This window comes from Lampris incognitus, chromosome 19 (assembly GCF_029633865.1).
Source record: "Lampris incognitus isolate fLamInc1 chromosome 19, fLamInc1.hap2, whole genome shotgun sequence".
Classification (NCBI taxonomy): domain Eukaryota; kingdom Metazoa; phylum Chordata; class Actinopteri; order Lampriformes; family Lampridae; genus Lampris; species Lampris incognitus.
This window is the reverse complement of record NC_079229.1, coordinates 28,214,033-28,232,290: the sequence shown is the minus strand read 5'-3', so window position 1 is coordinate 28,232,290 and position 18,258 is coordinate 28,214,033. Positions and strand designations below refer to the sequence as shown.

General features: G+C 43.8%; 1 protein-coding gene across 2 annotated transcripts in view; it reads right to left on the bottom strand.

Moving 5' to 3' along the window:
- Positions 1 to 1,845: 1,845 nt before the first annotated feature.
- rbm33a (RNA binding motif protein 33a) overlaps positions 1,846 to 18,258 on the bottom strand; it is a 46,944-nt gene continuing 30,531 nt past the window's right edge. The window contains exons 10-19 of one of the 2 annotated variants that reach the window (XM_056299571.1): positions 17,730 to 17,791; positions 14,711 to 14,840; positions 13,916 to 14,265; positions 12,919 to 13,194; positions 12,330 to 12,626; positions 11,087 to 11,827; positions 9,107 to 9,292; positions 8,018 to 8,212; positions 7,481 to 7,569; positions 1,846 to 7,013 (exon numbers count right to left, since the gene is read on the bottom strand). In XM_056299571.1, coding sequence (XP_056155546.1) covers positions 6,965 to 7,013; positions 7,481 to 7,569; positions 8,018 to 8,212; positions 9,107 to 9,292; positions 11,087 to 11,827; positions 12,330 to 12,626; positions 12,919 to 13,194; positions 13,916 to 14,265; positions 14,711 to 14,840; positions 17,730 to 17,791 — 2,375 coding nt within the window. In that variant the 3' untranslated portion in view covers positions 1,846 to 6,964. The remainder of the gene's footprint in view (positions 7,014 to 7,480; positions 7,570 to 8,017; positions 8,213 to 9,106; positions 9,293 to 11,086; positions 11,828 to 12,329; positions 12,627 to 12,918; positions 13,195 to 13,915; positions 14,266 to 14,710; positions 14,841 to 17,729; positions 17,792 to 18,258) is intronic. The other variant, XM_056299572.1, reaches the window with a different exon arrangement.

Below are 18,258 nucleotides of genomic sequence, written 5' to 3'. Positions count from 1 at the left end.
CCCCTGAACAGACGCCCCGACCGACCAGAGGAGGCGCTAGTGCAGCGACCAGGACACACAACCACATCCGGCTTCCCACCCGCAGACACAGCCAATTGTGTCTGTAGGGACGCCCGACCACGCCGGTGGTAATAATTCGAACCGGCGATCCCCATGTTGGTAGGCAGCAGAATAGACCACCACGCCACCTGGACGCCCGCAACTATAGTGCTTTTTAAATAGTGACAACTCGTTATTGAAAAGTCAGTATCCAATATATGACACCTCATCAGGTTCAGTTGATGAGCAGCTTGGTATTTTACTAGTAAAAATATACTAGTGACTAGGGACTTTACAATAGCAAATAGTGACTTTACAACAGTGACTAGTGTTAAGTGTCTCATTTTTAGTGACTAGTGCCTTAAAATGAATAAGTGATAAAACGTCCTACCATAAGTGTTTCTGTGAAATCCTACCTCAAATGAAACTGCATTGGCAACACCAAGTGATAGAATAGGAGGAGGAGGCTAAGACAGAATAGTGGTGGGGTGGAGAAGAAATGTTTTGACACTTTTCTTACCACGGGGGATTATAATGCCGATTTTAAAAAAAAAAGAAAAAAAAAGAAAGAAAAATCTTTGACATCTTTCAATGAGATATACCCCTCCCCTAAGATTCATCTTTAAGCCCATAATACACTCATATACAAACAGCACATATACACTCCAGTAGTTAAAATGTACATTCAGTCTAATGGAGTTAATCTTAACCAGCATCTATATTAGCCTGGGTCGAGATCTTAGAGCAAGATTTAAAATGGCCGCAAGAAAACCTGTCTAGGAAAAATAATCCACGGTTCCTAACTAGTAAATGAACTATATTATGGATGGAGTGCAGAATTTTAGTTTCAGTTTCATGAACAAGAAGCTGTACACCACCATGGTTATCATAGACAAGTCTTGGAGCTTGCACTTTGGACTACGGTTAATGGCAGCCCTTCGACAGTACAGCTACCTGGCTCTGGGACAACACGTTTCCTTAAATCCTTTTTCAGACCATGGCTGCAGCTTTGAATGTTTGACTTGGCATCGTGAGAAAAACCTCAGGCACCAGTATCTTCAGTTAAATATCGTGTTACCGAGATATCAGTCTCCAATTACTGCACCCGAAAAATGAAAATGAATCGATCTTGCTGCCAAGTGCTGGTGCTTTGAGTGTAATAGGCTAATAGGTTTTGTTTGTGCATCAGAGCTTTTTTTTTTAAATCTTGCATCAAACTGCCCCAAAGTTAACGGGTTCTTGTTCTGAACTTGAGTAGCTTACTTTTTTTTTTTTTTGATTTTTCTCCCCAATTGTACTTGGCCAATTACCCCACTCTTCCGAGCCATCCCGGTCACTGCTCCACCCCCCTCTGCCGATCCGGGGAGGGCTGCAGACTACCACATGCCTCCTCCGATACATGGGGAGTCGCCAGCCGCTTCTTTTCACCTGACAGTGAGGAGTTTCACCAGGGGGACGTAGCGCATGGGAGGATCACGCTATTCCCCCCAGTCCCCCTCCCTCCCGAACAGGTGCCCCGACCGAGCAGAGGAGGCGCTAGTGCAGCGACCAGGACACACACCCACACCCGGCTTCCCTCCCGCAGACATGACCAATTGTGTCTGTAGGGACGCCCGACCAAGCCGGAGGTAACACGGGGATTCGAACCGGCGATCCCTGTGTTGGTAGGCAACGGAATAGGCCGCCAATGCCACCCGGACGCCCTGAGTAGCTTACTTTTAACTACATCCAACAGCCTTCTGAAACAATTCAACTGTGTTTGTGTGGCCATGCATCTTCGTTACTGCAAATGATCTGAAAGACAAATGAGACTTGTACACATCCAGTTTATTTTCATCCAGTTTTTGGTATTAAAAAGATAAACAACTTTGAATGACACACAATTCGACATATTGCACTGGAAGTAGCTGCAGAATGATCACCCAATATTTAATAGAAGACAACCAAAAGCAAAACACTGACTTCATGTTACAGGTCAAAAACATCAAATTGGGACATGACACTGTCAGTATCGAACACAAACAAGTATGTTTGTCAGGAGTGGCAGTCAGTGGTCAGAAGGTGGATTTCCGGCAAACAGTCATTATCGGGCTCATGTAGAAAACCACGGCAGTGTCTTAAAAAATCCAACCAAGCAATGAATGTCAAGATGGTGGCATAAGTTTTTGGTGACGTGGCAGCCACAATAGAACAGCTTTACAGTTAAAGTGCCTGCTCTGTGAGCCCCGATGTCGTCACAGAGATCGAAACCTCCATCCACCGGGCTAACAAACAATGGCAATCCAGGTAGGCCAACCTGCTAGGTACAGGGGGTCTTAAGTTCATTGAACAAAGGCAGCACCAAGGAAAACATCAGCCACTGTCAGTTAAATGGAGCGAAATAAGATGACGGAACAAGCGGTAATGGACAGAAATACAGCTGGCCCGGTCCTGTCCCTGCAGCAGACACAGAACTATAGAGAGCAAAAGACTGAGATGAGTGAACTGGAGGAACGCCATTAAAGGTCCACGGCTGCATGCCTGCAAAAAGACTGGGAAAAGTGTAAAACAGAGAAAGTACAAGCAAGCCACAAAGCATGATCAGTTCTTTAACCGGGACATGAACTCATATCTCTTTATGTGTATGCAAATGAGAAGAAGTTTGATTTTTAGATGAACTTTAATTCTTTCTTCTTTTTTTTTTTAAAGTCCCCGCCAGATCACCGATCTTGTTTTGTGACACGCCTCTGCTGCGTATGAGCCGCCCTACGCCGCCGCCTCCCATGGCGAGGCTCCGACCTAAAGGGAAAGGAGAAAACTTGGAAGTGAGGATTATTCAGCAACGGAGCTACAAAAATCAGCAGTGTCTGGCGCCAGGGGAACCTGCTGGAAAAAAAGGAAGTCATAAGTTAGCGTTGTGTGGAAAATATCCCTCGTAACTCGTCACCATGAATGTCTGGCACAAAACGGCTCAAGTTTTCATGTAAAGTTGTTTGATTAACAGCATCGAGGTAGTTCTCAATTGAGTATCTTAATATTTCAGATTAATTTCAGTCCATCAAAAGAAAATAAAAAAAACCCTAAGATCCCATTAGTAATACAGCCTACTGTTTACTATACAGCAAGCAGTGGCATGTAAAACCAGCATGAGCTGCTATGTATAGAAGACTTCTTCAATGCAAGATACAAATAGGTTCAATGTGAACCTGTTCTGACATTACGAGACAAGTTGTCCTGTAATCATATCACTATGGGTGTTATTTAACGGCATGGCCGATACTTTTTCAAATCCACAGGATTTACTATAGCACTAAAATTAGACAAGGACTTTGGATCCCAAGTGTATAAAGGGTAACGCCCAGCAAAGTGGACATTAGTCACATTAGTCAAGGAACAAGGACCTCCACACATCAGTTAAACTCAAAACACAGGAAAGGAATACAACACAAATCAAGTCATCGGAGGAAAAAAGTTACAACATACAAAAATCCCTTCAGAATCATGTAACCTCGTAAAAAGTTTACAAGTAGTTTAAGAACCCGTCGCTGTGATCTCTCAACAAACACGGCCACATCTTGGCGACCTCGTGCATCTTAATACTTTATATAAAATAATGCTTAATATTTAAACTATGTGTGCTGTGTCCATGTCTAAAACTCATCGACGGACCTATTAAGTGCTTTAACTCTGTAGGAGGTAGTAAGTTAAGGGGAATACCACTCAGTTTAAGAATTTGTTTGTGGAATTTAAGACAGCCCAGTTAGTAAGCGTCAACACAAACAACTCTGTCCCAGAGGAAGAAACAGGAGGATCACGAATCTAAACTGTGATGTGGTCTACATACACAGCCTCGGACTCGCTCTGGTCAGTAAACGCTGGACTAGTTTGGCAGACTTTGCAGCAGAGATTGCTTGAATTTTGAACTCGGCCTTAACTTTGAACACGAAAAAATAAACTATTTTTTCGCGGTTCAAAGTTGAGGATCTGGGTTCTCACTCGAGAAAAAGGTACTCGCACCAAAGGGAAGTCGTTCAACTTTACTGTCACAATCGGCGGATCTATTTTAGGTTGTGTGAAGCCGTACAATTAGTTGACATCACGGACCTATAGAAGACTTAATTAAAGATGTCCTCCTCTCATTTCCCACTATGGAAGACAGTTGGGAATGTTTACTTACTGAGGCAAATTTTTAATTTGTGATATTGGGCTACACAAATAAAACTGACTTGACTTGATGCAAATCCCACAGTATTTGGCTAAAATCAGTAACATGTAATTGTAATGCCAAAATTCAGGGCATTCCCCTTCAGTGACCTGAATAATGTTGTGTTACCTGGTCCAGAATCCCTTCAGTGAATATCTTTGACTAAATCTAAAAAACACACACACAAACAAAACAAAACAAAAAAAAATTCAAATCGTGATATTCAAATTAGTTGTGCAATACGCACAACTAAAGTGCAAAACATTAATACTGTCATCGGGTGCAAAGAAATGTTTTGGATGTGAAAATACAAAAAACAATTCATGGTCATCAAAATCAACTCTTGGCACAAAAACCTCTGAGGCTCAAGACACATAGACATCACAGACAAACACACACCTTTTGGGCTTGAAAAGTTAAACCGGCTTCACATACCTGCATGTTCAGGGTATATTTGCCATATTTTTATTATTTTTTTATTCTCTTCCATTTCCCCTTAAAATGTTTGTCAACTATATTACGAACAGAGATTTGGTCCAGTCATTTTTTTTCCTTTTGGTTCTACACACAAATGAAGTACTCATAAAATGATCAATGTCTGGACAGAGTAGCATATCTTCAGCATATAAAAAGGATAACTTGATACATACAACATGGGCGGGAGAACTCCAAAGCTTTGAACAGTGATAAATAGTGGCTGAAAGTTCAAGCCTGCTTTTATACATGATCACTAACATGGGTGTATAATGGTTGCCCCCTCACCTTCCAATGCATCATGTTCATTCACAGCTCTTTTGACCTCTGCTGCAGTTTTTAGCTTTGGTACGTATACCTAGTACTATTCCTTGTTTGTTTGTGCTTTTTTTAATACAAAAATACCCACAAAAGTCAAAAGAAAACCAGATCTGAGAGACGTCTGAGCGATAAGTAGGATACTTTAAAATTACTTAATGACGTCATCTTTAAGCAAAAAACCCAAACTAAACTAAGTATGCGGGGAACTAAAGATATATTCAGGGATGTGATGGCACTGCCCAAGCAAGTGTCTAATCTTTAGGGGACATGGGGATGTTGTTACAAGTGTCTCATCTACTTACAAGCCCCTTTTCTGTCGATGACGATTAAAACCTTAAAGCAATTGTTGCTTCATGTACGAGTATGAGGCGTATCTGAGTATATTTCAAATGGATCGAATGGTAATCAATGTGCCAAAGCAACTAAAAATTTAAGAGAAAAGCTTTGCTATAAAAAGGGACACTGTATGTGAGCCTGAATAAAACAAAAATCTGTTTTACTACAAAGAAGAAAATGGGGAAGAAAACGATCAATAGCTTGTGTGAACTACATTAATCAATATACACTACGACTATATGATGCAACTCACTGAGAAGACAACAATCTATCAACGGATGTTACTAAAACCCAATTGTGCCGTCCAGGAAATGTCAAATCTAGACCCTACCTCAGCAATGTCAGCAGTGTCTGTTAAGTCTGACAAGGAATGAAAGGCATCCCGAATGATCTCTCAAAAATGTGACAATACGGTGTATGTTTAATTATGACCAATACTTTCCGATCCTAATTGTAAAACAAATCTGAACCACTCACCCACACCTGCATTCATACAACACTTGGTACAGAAAAGAAATGCAGACAAGTAATTTTTCTGAAGCTTGGGGCCAAACAACTTAAAGATGGATCGTAAACACTACTGGAATAAATGCAGAAAGACATTTCCTAAACATATACGTGCCATCAGTTAAAAAGCAAAATCCAGCTTCAGAACAAAGGACCATGCTGATTAAATGATCAGGTAAAACGAAGTGCAAAGGATAGTAGCCTTAATGTGAGCTAGAAACTTCAACCAATTTATCAGAGAAACCGCTTTTAACTGGAGAGAACAACAATCTACCAAGTATGGACAATATGTACCCTTTCCAAAGCCACTAGGAGTTAGCAGACACATCTGGATGAAATCGAGAAACCTGTTTGGATGCGATGTCAGTCTTTTGATGGTACCCGTCATAACAGTCATAAATCCGCACATAAGGGCCAGCAAAGTGCCTTAATGCAAGTTCTCCACTAGGCAGTGCCATTCACCCAAAGACCAACCTCTACCTGAAGCCGTTCGGTTGAAAAAATAAAGCCAGAATAGTGATGAAATACTGCCATCTACAGGAAGCAAAAAACATTGCCAATTGCCCATGCAAAACAAGTTGGCCACAATCTACTATGACTGTACTCTGTATCCAAACCAAACAGCATGGCAGAAACAAGACTGAAAACTAAACTGGAACAAAGAAAAAATAAATAAATAAATAAAATTTAAAACTACACCACCTCGGCTTATTAACTATCATGGATCTTAACTGCTGAAGGAGGCAACCATTATCCCGTGTGAACGGAGTGTCTATGTATGGCACACAAAGCTTTCTACAAACTGGGGAGATATGAGACAGAATCTGACTTGAGTAACTGTCCAGCATTTCTCTGGTGCAGTTTAACAATATTAGTCACAGTTTCAACCACAGGCAACGCATGCAGCCCGGGTCGACGCTTTCATTGTTCCTGGTCAGCAGACGATGACTGAAGACAGGTGGTCGTGTGCGGAGTACGTTGACTGAGTGGCTCTAAAGGAGAGAGAAACTGCTGCTATGTCTTGCTAGGGACCCACGTGAGCTCCTGCCCTTGCTGAAGAAAGCCCTGCCTTCTGTGAGGACTTGCTTTGCTCTATCACGTCCCTCATTCGTCAATCAACGACACATCAATGTGGGACAAGTCAATCATGTGCCTGTGTAATATCAGTAATAAAAATGATTAATTACTAAATGGTAATAGTAACTGGAACAGTAACAGAAACACAACAGGAGGGTGAGCTGGGTTTACTGTCATGAGTCAGATTAGTTACCCTACTGATGGATTACTATTGCTGTTGCAATAGTAATCCTGGTGCAATAAAGTGTTTACAAAAAGCTGACTAATTTGAGACAGATCATAGTGTGGTTTTCAGTTCCCAGATTTTTTGCTGTAGCCAAATTCAAAAGTCACTGAGATCAAAATGTGAGCGGATACTGGAGAATTACATTATCCAGCACTATGACATCAGCAGTGAACATCCATGCCATACCTGAGTATGGCAAGGATGTGTTATGGTCATTTCTGGATGCACTCCCACAATATGTTTAAAAAAAAAACCCAAACAATTCAACTCTTTAGCCCTTCGATATGAATGAGAGAGGGAAATTCCATATTGATTACCTGTGGAAGCTCATTTGAAAACTCAAGGCATGCTGGGGATTGGTATATCTGGCGATGGCTTTCCTCTGCTGGGGCAGCATTTTAAACATCTACAATTGGGGGAGGGGAGAGGTTCATATTAGATACACAGGATCCAACCATGGGGCTTCCTATCCTCCACAAGAGGGAGTGGGGGCGTGAGGGGACAGGCGTCCATGACAACATGACAACACAGGGGGCACTAAATGATCATAGCAGTGAAATCTAATTCCAGTCACTGGTGTCTTGAGATGCTGGTGGGTGGAAAATATAACCTATGCCCTGAGCTTTACCAAAAAGATGAATTAATTTATGCAGTATGTTTATTTCTCCTGGCTGATGAGAGAATTACCATATTTTTCATGTTTGTTCTTTTCAGTTTGTAACCAACCCCCCTTAAGAATGCACACTCAGATGCCCTCATGCTTGGACCTATATAGACTGATGACCTCTGACGATGTTGCTAAGAATTCAGCAAATACTAGCTGCTGATGCGAAGCGGGGTTTGGTGGATACTACCTGTATGGGTCCGATAGAGCTAAGAAGGTTCTTCAGCTGAATGTCTGTGGTGGATGAGGAGAGGCCCTCTATAGACACGGTGCAGGCATGGTTCTCTAAGCCTCTTTGGTTCTGTCGGGTCGACATCGGACGGCCACGGCCCATCTGTCCGCCCCCTAGCCCTGCTCCTCCTCTGCCCCGGCCCGGAACGACCACCTACACCCCCGAAACAGAGGAGAGAACAAAATAAAGTGGATTAAATGATGGCATCGGGAGCCCAAGCGGAAGGGAGAGGGTACAAGTTCAAGTCTTTTGTTGCCTAGGCAGATTTGTTGATGTCTTAATGTTTTGATACTTTATTCAACTGCTGGGATATTATTTTGTGTGGTACCACCAATGAAAAATGTAAAAGCTAGTGTTGTTTTCTTCCCCCTCCTTAGCCAAGCTTTCGCGTGACTAATTCATTATAGTTCTATCTACATCGTCCAGGTCAGAATATAATGAACACACCCTGTGTGCATTGGCTGTGTCTTCATGGGCGCGAGCATCTTATGCTAAAAAAAAAAAGAGATGGCAGCTGAGGATATAAAAGGGAATAGAAAGAGCTTGAGAGATAAGTGTTTTTTTTTCCTGAATGTGTATGTGTGTGTGTGTGTATGCACTCATGTGGAGGAGGCTATAGAGGGAGAGAGAAGCCAAGTGAGCGATATGGTAGCTGCCTCTTTCTGTCAGTGCTGGTGAATGTGGTAACTATGACAGCAGCCTGGCGGTGACAGGCGTGCAGAGAGACCAGGGGACCCCATGTAGCCCCCCACCCCCACACACATATACACTCCCTGCCGCCCCACATAGCCTTCAGCTTGTCAGAAGTACAGCACCTGGCATACTGTCCTGTCCTATTACCAATGCAGCTAGATTGGTTTGTCTACTGAATGCCAGGGCAGTGCCAGAGGCACACCAGGACTTTACAGAGGACATTTCCAAATTCTTCACCTCACAACTGCCATTACCGCACACTGAGCACAGTTAATGTGTATTTTGGGATGAAAAGAATGCAGGTTATTGGTGGATGATGCAGAGAAGTGGGTGGAGAGATGGTTTGTGACGTACCCTGTTGTTTTGAGGGTTTCCCATTCCCCCTCGGCTAGCCTGTGGTGTAAGGCCCAGACCCTGTAGCTCCTGTCCAGTGCCAGTGTTGGCCATAGTGACCGTTCTCTGAGGGCCTTGGATGAGCTGGGGTGCTGTCTGGGTGCCCTGCTGTGGCACTGGACTCGTGGCATCCAGTCCTTTTCTACCCTACATGGGGATAATGAGGGAAAACATTAATTTAAGATCTTAGCAAACTCTGCCTTCACATCCTTCTAAAAACCATCACACGCTTTTATTCATCATAGCCATTTAAGCAAAGTTTCATGTTTATACGCAATATAGAACCACGGAAAACGATATGGGACTCAATGCAAGCTGAAAATGGGCTTGCTTTGGAGTTGGATCACTATCCGGAAAGGCTGAAGGGGTGGGGGGTGGGGGGGGACTGGAGATAGAAAGAGAAAAAAAAGAGATCAACCCAGCAAGGTGATGGTCTCATTATCAAATAAAGTCACAGCTCAGCTTTGTCGACATGCAGGGAGGAATTGAAGGTCGTTTCTTCTCCGACTCTGCGGAGAGATGTGACAGATCAATACAGGAGGGGGAAAGAAAAGCGACGATATCTCCAACCTGTCCCCCAGTCGAGAGTAAATGGATTAATCCCTCCTATAGAAATCACAGCTCCTGATTGCACCCATCAAATGCTAAGCTGCATTACACTGAAATGACACCGGCACCCCAGTGCCTCCTCCACCCTCCGGCTTTTGTGCCTCGCATTGCTTTGTATTAACCCTGATGAAAATATAATTTGCTCCTTACCTGTGTACCTAAGCTATACAAATCCAAATCCTCAAAAGTGGCAACTTTCTTACACAGGTATTACAATGCCCCCCCACCCCCCTACCCCACCACACCCCAGGAAAGCTAAATTACAAGAGACGTTGACTGACATTCTTTTGTTGGCTCACACCTGATAGATGTGTTGAATGAGTGGGAGAAAGAAGGGGGGAGGGAGGGGTCGAAAAGAGAGAAAGAAAAGGAAGAGTGAGAGAGAAAAAAGAGATAACATTGTCGGGCTGCTGTTGATGACAGCAGAACAATGTGCAAGAGGAAGCATCAGGAAAATCTTTCTAAAGACAGCTATAGGCCTGATCTCTCTCTCTCTATCTCCCTTTCTCTCACACCACCAATCCACCTCCAACCCCCGCCCCAAGATGCAGCACATCAGATAGCTCTGCACAGGTTTCCATTAACGCACTGACACCCAGTTATCTTCATCTGCAGCCAGACTGCGATTCTGGCTTTGCAAGCCTGATCCTCTGGGATGGAGTCGAAAAGCGGCTTATTCCAAATACTATCACATCTCACCAACATGGCTCATCAGTGACAAATATGAATGTTTAACATGAATGCCTTTGTGGTTTTTCAATGGAGATTAATATGCAATTAAGGCCACAGTAGTAACTTATCAAGTGAGTAATAAAATAACTGGCAGTGACAAGGGACATGATTCTGGACTTTGTGTTACTATTGTTCTTGGTTTAATCTCGCCTTGGTTTCTCTTTCTCACTCAAGAAGAATACTGTTCTGCCCTTAAAACAGGACATCAACCTTTAAGAGAAGTGTTGAAGGGTCCTCAACTCCACAGATAAATGTCATACTACTAACTTTAATGACTGCTGCCTTTTCCGTGTTGGAAAGGTAAGATGTGCGTGTAGGCATTTTGTCTTCGACACCAAGTCTCAAAGCTTAGGAAAGGGAACACTTAATGGATCAATTTTCCTCAAATGACAAATCACCATGTGTCATCTCTATAGGTTAGACATCTTTAAGATGATAAAAATGGCACTGTAAGGACAAGTGGTGGCATTTTAAATGGTTTCAAAAAGTTCTTTTCTCCTGTGTGCAAATCGGTTCTTAAGTATCTAACAAATGTGGAAGCCAAAACACAACAACAAAGAACAAACATCAGTTTAAAGGGAGGGCAAAACGTGGGCTCACCGCTCCTGAGAGTTTCACAAGTCGGACTTTTTGTGGAACTTGCAGGCCTTCACTACTAGCACTCCTGGCCCGCTGCATCACCGTTCTCTTCACTCCAGGCTTAGCTCCCTGAATCTGAGAATGAGACTGAGCAGGGCCCACTGGGAAAGCACCATGGGTGAGCATGTTCCTTTGAGCTACCTGGGGATTACCAGGTCTGTTGGGGTTCCGCTGAACACTGTTCCTTCTCTGTTGCTGCTGCAGCCTCAGCTGTTGTTGTTGCTGCTGCCACTGCTGGTTTGGAGCAGGTTCCTGGTTCTGTTGCAGCGGGCCTGCCTGTTCCATTTGCAGGCGGGTCTTGACGTTGGGACGGGATAGAGGGGCCTGGGGGATTCCATTAGGGGGGCAGGTTGCTGCTTGGTTGGGGTTTCTTTGTGGCTGTTGGGGTCTGTGGGACAACTGTCTCTGTTGTTGTTGTAGTAGTGGCTGTTGTAGCATTGGCTGTTGTTGATGTTGGAGCTGTAGTGTTTGCTGCTGCTGCTGCTGCTGTTGTTGTTGTTGGGCGGAGGGGTTCTGTGAGGGAGCCTGCCCCTGGCTCTGGGTGTTTGCCTGGGCGTTGATCCTCTCCAGCAGCTCCTTTTTGCGGACGCCAGCCTGCATCTGCCGTCGGATCTCCTTCCTCCGTAGAATCTCCTCTCTGAGCCGCTTCTGCTCCTCGATCTTCAGGCGATACTGCCGTGTCTCCTCGTCCTCATCCGGGTCCTGCAACAACAACAAAAAAATTAAATGGAATATATACATATCAGAAAACAAAAAACAACACTGACCGTCTTTGCAGAGCGGGAGCCACTGCCTCCCCCCCTATTTGAAACATATCAACGGGCATGACACGCACCGTTGTAATGAGAGTTCAAACCCCAGAGAAATATGCCATTGTATTGATCCGTTCTTTCCAATGAGAATGTGAGCGCCTGTCATTAACAGCCTTTTGATTGGGTCATTAATAAGCAGGAGTCCCTCTCGACACACTAACAAGCTCTGAACCACTGAAATAAAACAGTGAAAACGACTGATAAAAAAAAAAAAAAACATTGTGAAAATCCGACTTTTCAATGCTAATTTTGAAGCACCTCTCAAGCTCACAAAAAAAAAGGGGGGGGGGGAATCAATGCTAATGTACAAGTTATCTCTATTCATCACTGTGCTGGTAATAGGTGTATTTTTTTTCATTCCTCTATTGTGTTAGGGTGTTAAAAATGCTGACCTCCGCTGCCATGTTGGATAGTGCACTTGGGACTTCCTTCCGAACCACTGTCCTGCCTGTTGCCCTGGACTGCGGTGCAGTCTTGGCAACAGCTTGGCCTCTTCCTCTGCCACCGCTAAACACTGGGTGAGCGCTCGGCCCAGGTCGCACCACTTGCGTTGCCTTGGCAACAGGCCTGACGTTGGAGGCGGGGTGGGCATTGTTCACTGTTGCGTTGCCAGGTGCTACTGGGAGCTCCCGGAGGTTGCTGTTGCGCTGAGGAAGGATTTGCATTTGTTGTTTGGGGGCGGGAGGGCTCTGTGAAATAGGTAGAAATGTATTTTTATATTCAGGCCAAAGTCAGCTAACTCAAAAAATAAAAAATAAATAGATTGACCACATCTGTTTTATACTTTTGTCTATTTCCGTTTCATAAACTATTTTTTTACTTGCCGTTTTCATGCTGTGTACTATTATGCATTTTTATTATTAACTGTGAAGCACTTTGTAACTGGTGTTCTGAAAAGTGCTACATAAATTAATTTGTTTACTTACATTTAACACCGCAAGGCACAAAAAACACATACAGTTTAATGTGTTAATCACTCACCATCCTCGGTCTGTTGGAGACATTACGCTGTTGGGGGTTCTGGGTACGAGGAGTCAAGTGCCTGGGGCAGCCGTGAACCTGCTGTTGGTGGAAGGGGCTTGGGCCGTGGTGCATCATGGGGCGCTGCTCATTGAGACTGAGCTGGTGCTGATGCGGTTGTTGCTGTGGATGGGGCAGGTCCTGCCTGTGATGCTGTTGCTGATGATGCAGAGGCTGATGGGAGGGCAGCTGGTCATGATGCGGGAGCTGGGGGAGAGGAGGGCCATGCAACAAGCCCTTAAATACCAAAAAGAGAAAGAAAATAATTTAAGAAAAGCAGCAAAATTTTAGAATTAAAAAAAAAAACAAACCCAAATTTTAGAACATGAGTCTATATAGACTTCAAGCTGCAAAATATTTACATTCTATTTTTAAGATAACAGCTTTTATGTAAATATTTCACTATATTCTTGGATTAAAAAATGGTCTGCATGTGATTAACCTCCAATTGGTGTCCTCAAATAGCCGCATAGTAGTACGACCAACAGTGAGGCAGACACTAGAGGGAGCTCTTGTATATGCCGCTCCACCACAAACTGGCTCCTTGCATACATCTTATTTCTATCTTCACTTCACGAACAACAAATACAAAACTAGTCTGGTTTATTTATGTGTTCATTACTCTGTTCTCTGCCTTTTTCATAATCCAAAGCAAACCCAGAAAAATTCATGAATTCACAAATGAAGCAGTGTGCTTATTGTTTGCCAGGCACATTTATACGAACAGTGAGAGGCAGGACTGTGAAGATGTGGTGAAAATAGCCTGGTTTTTGCTTTGGATTTTTTAAAAAAAGATCAAGCTTTAATATTTAGCGAACAAATTCAAGCACGATTGGCAAAGAGCCAAACAAATAAAAAGCACACAATTTTCTGGGTGTATATGTCACAAACGCCTCAAGTTTACCTCACGCAGAGTCTATCGTGCAAACTCAACGGAAAGATTACAAATATCACTTACTCTCAGTCGTACCTGCATCCCAAACTGGAGCTGAGGAGGGGCGAAAGGGTTCCCCTGCTGCTGGCCAAAGGGTGGGCGAGGGCCCATGAAGGGCCTGGGTTCATTGGGAGGGTTACCATGTGGATTCATGCTGACTATCCCCTGGGGGCCCTGTGGAGGGAGATTCGGTCTGGGAGTGTCCCTTTGGAACAGACCTAGAGGGCCCGGGCCCTGCTGGTTGAAACCTGGCCCTTGTTGGCTGAACCCCATGAGGCCCTGGCCAGGCAGCTGCTGCTGGTTGTTGTTGCTGTTGTTCATCAGGGAGCCAGGGCCCTGGTGGTCATATATGTGCTGCCCAGGAAATCGGGGCTCTATTTGGGCAGGGGACATCACACAAGGGCAATAACATAGATGTCAAAATTTCTCCTCTGCGGTCTTTCAAAATTGGTTTCAATACATCAGTGAGTCCTTTGCTGGGTGCATAAGATTATGGCGGGGGACAGACATATGTCTCTATCAGTAGGAAAGGGTAAACAACTCTTGTTAAATTTATTTCCACATCAATCTGTGAATGGAAAATTGGATGTGTATGTTCAACGCGGTTTCCATGGCTCATGCACATGCATGTACTTATGTGCACATGCATATAACATGAGTGTGTGCGCTAATAGAGTAGCACCAGAATGCTAGAAGCATACCCTCTAGGTACACCGCCAGAGGTGATGCCCAGTCAGGTTAACTATGCTAAAGAGGGAGCTTTTTAACCCCCTTTCAGAGGAGTGTGAGAGATAGTGCATGGCCAGTTGTGAGTCTCACCACCGATAAAGAAGGGCTCTCTGTCCTGGGGAGGTGCATGCGGCTGGTTCCTAAAGGGCTCCATGTGATGAGGGGGCCTCTGGGGCTGGCCAAAATTACCAGGCATGTGCTGCTGGAAGTCTCCAGGTCCCTGGAAACACACAAGACTCATGAATTACAGGCCATACTGGGAACTCCATAATCACAAACAAATTAAACTAATGAAAAGTGGGCGTTTGTAGTGGACCACAGCGCTGACAGGGAGGGCTTGTAATTGAATGGCTAGGGTCATTAAAATGATGCAGAATCTTGACTGGTAAACATCAATATGCATGCCAATTCTTAAGAATCCCTTAAGCATGAATTTGAGAGCAAATCTGCATTAATGGTGAATTGGTCTGCTAAAAAATGTCTCTGACAAGGAAGCCCATGTCTATGTCTCTAACGAGGAAAAATGCATTGCAGGCACACCGGCAGTCAAATGGTTACGGCACATGCCACATAACCACAATGTCACTGGTTTGATTCCAATGAGTGACCTTTGTTGCATGTTGTACCCATCTCTCTCTCTCTCCTCTTGTTTCCTGTCTGCCACTTCACTATCCTCTATCCAATAAAAGCAAAAATGAAAAAAAAAAAAAAAAAAAGGTATCGTAAGAAAAAGAAAAAGGCATTGCAGATGGTGCTGACTTCGCTTTGTTTTAATTATTTGGTACGTTCAACAGCGCTCTACCCACTGCACGCACACTACTCCCCCATTCACCTTCCAAGGAAAACTAGATAACAACCCTATAATCCCTCCTTGGAATACGAATCTCCCTCATAACTGTCTTCTTTATTCTCTTAAACATCCATCTCTCTTGAAAAATTAACCCACAATTCAACATGTGGCACTCCCACAAATGGGCTGCCTGCCTCCTCCAAGCCATTGTAAATTACTTAAGATGCTATCAAGGCTTAATCCATCTTTATTCCGCTGCTGCCTGGCGGTATTTAGAGAGGCAGAGGTGTTTGAATGCTTGCAGGCCAGAGCCTCAAAAAGTTGCTTAACAGAAAGTTAATCAAAGGGGCTTACAGAGAGCGAGAGAGAGAGTATCACATTGTAATAATGGGCACTATCGCGTCGTTCGAAAGGTCAGACAGGCAGGTTTGCACAATGAGAGCTCTGGTGTCCACATAATACCTCTGAAATAACGCGGCTCATCCTCTTGCCGCTAATCCTTGATAAACAGGCCGCTGGGTGCACGACATGTAACCGATGTGGAGATAGCTCTCGGCAGTGAGGGGAGAGCCAAGACAAATGTCATACAATGGAGTGGGGCCAAATGTCAAACTATTCAATGGGGATTGGAAATTTGGGATTATATGTGATATTTCGGTTTCAGGATTTTCACTTTGGACTTCTTGTAGGCCGGACTGATATGGACTGTTGCCACTCTTGTAAGACTAGGTATTAAAAATGTGGTAATAATAGGAAGCGAAAGAATCTAATGTCAAAAAATTATGTCCTTTTTTTGTACAGGGATAAAGGTTTAATTATTGGGGTGTGAGACAGCCAAAAACAATTTTCAGTAAGGTTTTGACCACAACTGTATCGGCTAATGCAGTCTGGCTGAATTACTAAATAGGGGGGCAGGAGGAGTGGCATCTCCCTGGAGCCCTCTGTGGATATGCAGAATGCCATTATCAAAATTGATTAAATATTCTTATCTTTAATTGGCAGTTGGATTAATATTTCAAAACTATCCTCAACTAGCAAAAATGAAATGCAGTGGTACTAGAGGCTATGACCCTCATTCCCCTCCTCTTTACAACAATTAAATTTGATGGGATGATAATGTATGGTAATCATGAGTAATCAGGTGCCCAATGGTAAATGGGATGTTGCCGGGTGGCGTGTCACCTGCATTTCAAATGGTGTCCTTGGCAACGGTACCCTAAATGTGACTGACAGCTGGGAAACCCAACACTATATTGTGCATCAGCCCAGACATCTACAGTCTCTCCCGACCCCGCTTCCCACTTTTATGCTAAGAAAAGCAGCTCCTTGGTACTGCACTATCAATATCTACCACAAACACAGATGTGTGATGGAAAACTGGCAGTGGGAGAAACTGACATTGAGGTCAGGCAGAGAGCTGAATAACATTGCTTTTTTTTTCCTGCCCTCCCAACAGTAATGGACTCACAAACATGAAAGCCTGGTTCATTTGTCGACAGAGTTTTGTAAATTCACATCAAATGCAATTGGATACAGCCATTTTCCAATAGCTGATTTGCATAAATCCATATAAAATGCTGTTTCTGGGAATGTCAGTCAGCACAAGAGCCACCTGATGCCTGGCCATCATTAGCTGGAAGGACAGAGTAACTTCAGGCACTTTGGCTCGCTGGCAGGCCATTTCCCCCAATGCTGTAATCACTTTAAAGGCATTCCTGTCAACTCCCAGATGGTTTCTTTGTTGGTGAAATAAAGAACCTTTTCTTACAGGCACGCTACTGGGTTAATATCAGTTTTCTTTGAGTAGAAATTTGGCCTTCAAAATATCTGGTGCAAAAAGGCAAGAGGATCAACCCCTTCCTACCCAACTATCACTCTATTCAATTCAAACAGAGTAAAAAATGAATAAATACAAGTTAAAAAGTCTCCTTAGCTTTGGGACATAAACTTGTAGAAAGTGAAATTTAACTGGCAGAATATCCTGGTTTCATGATTCCATTATGCGCCAGGCCAGCTAGTCTGAGCCCCAGCCCATCCATGAAAGGTTGCAAACTAAGTCCCACCATTGCAGCCTCGACCTCCAACAGTCCACCGCCTAAAGCCCCTATCAAGCATTTCCAGTTGTGCAGCCAGACTCGTATCAGTGTTTACAGATTTGCTCCAACAGTATTTGGCCAGGGCGGGCGGTCTAATTGCCATAATGATATTGCCCTCACAAAGAGGCGCTAACCGTGTGATTGGTGGTGGTAGCGGCGTGGGGGTGTGAGGGTAAGTGGGTAAGTGAGGCGAAAGGGAGGGAGAGGAGCAGCTGCTACTCACAGGGAACCTCTGTGTACCCACAGCAGGTCTGGGCTGGCTCTGAGCAGGAGGCATCAAGGGCACTGCAATGAGAGAGAAACAGAGAGCGAAAGAAAGGGAGCAAGAGAAGGAAGAAAGGGGGTTATACAGAGGGGGAGGGGGAGAGATTAAAATAAGGGGCAGAAGAGGGAGAGAGACAGAGGGACAGAGAGAGATAGAGTGGTGAGGGATCCTGTTAGACACCTAAACGTTGTTAAACAGGCACGTATGTAGAATTTCACCTTTTAAGATACACCTAATTTTTTTAGCCAGCTGGACTAAGGCCAGGAGCTGAAGGAAATATGAGGAGCCTGAGGTTTATTTTCTAAATTCACATGCAAGTCAGTACAATAGATATTTTATGATTGTACAGCAATCAGTATTTGACAAAATCCATAAAAAAATAAAATTAAAAAAAAGCAACTGAACTGCAAGTCTTTGGTACGGCTGCAAGAAATCAAGTTTAGATTCCTTTAACTGGACCCCTAAGCCCCTAAAAAATGCACCAAAA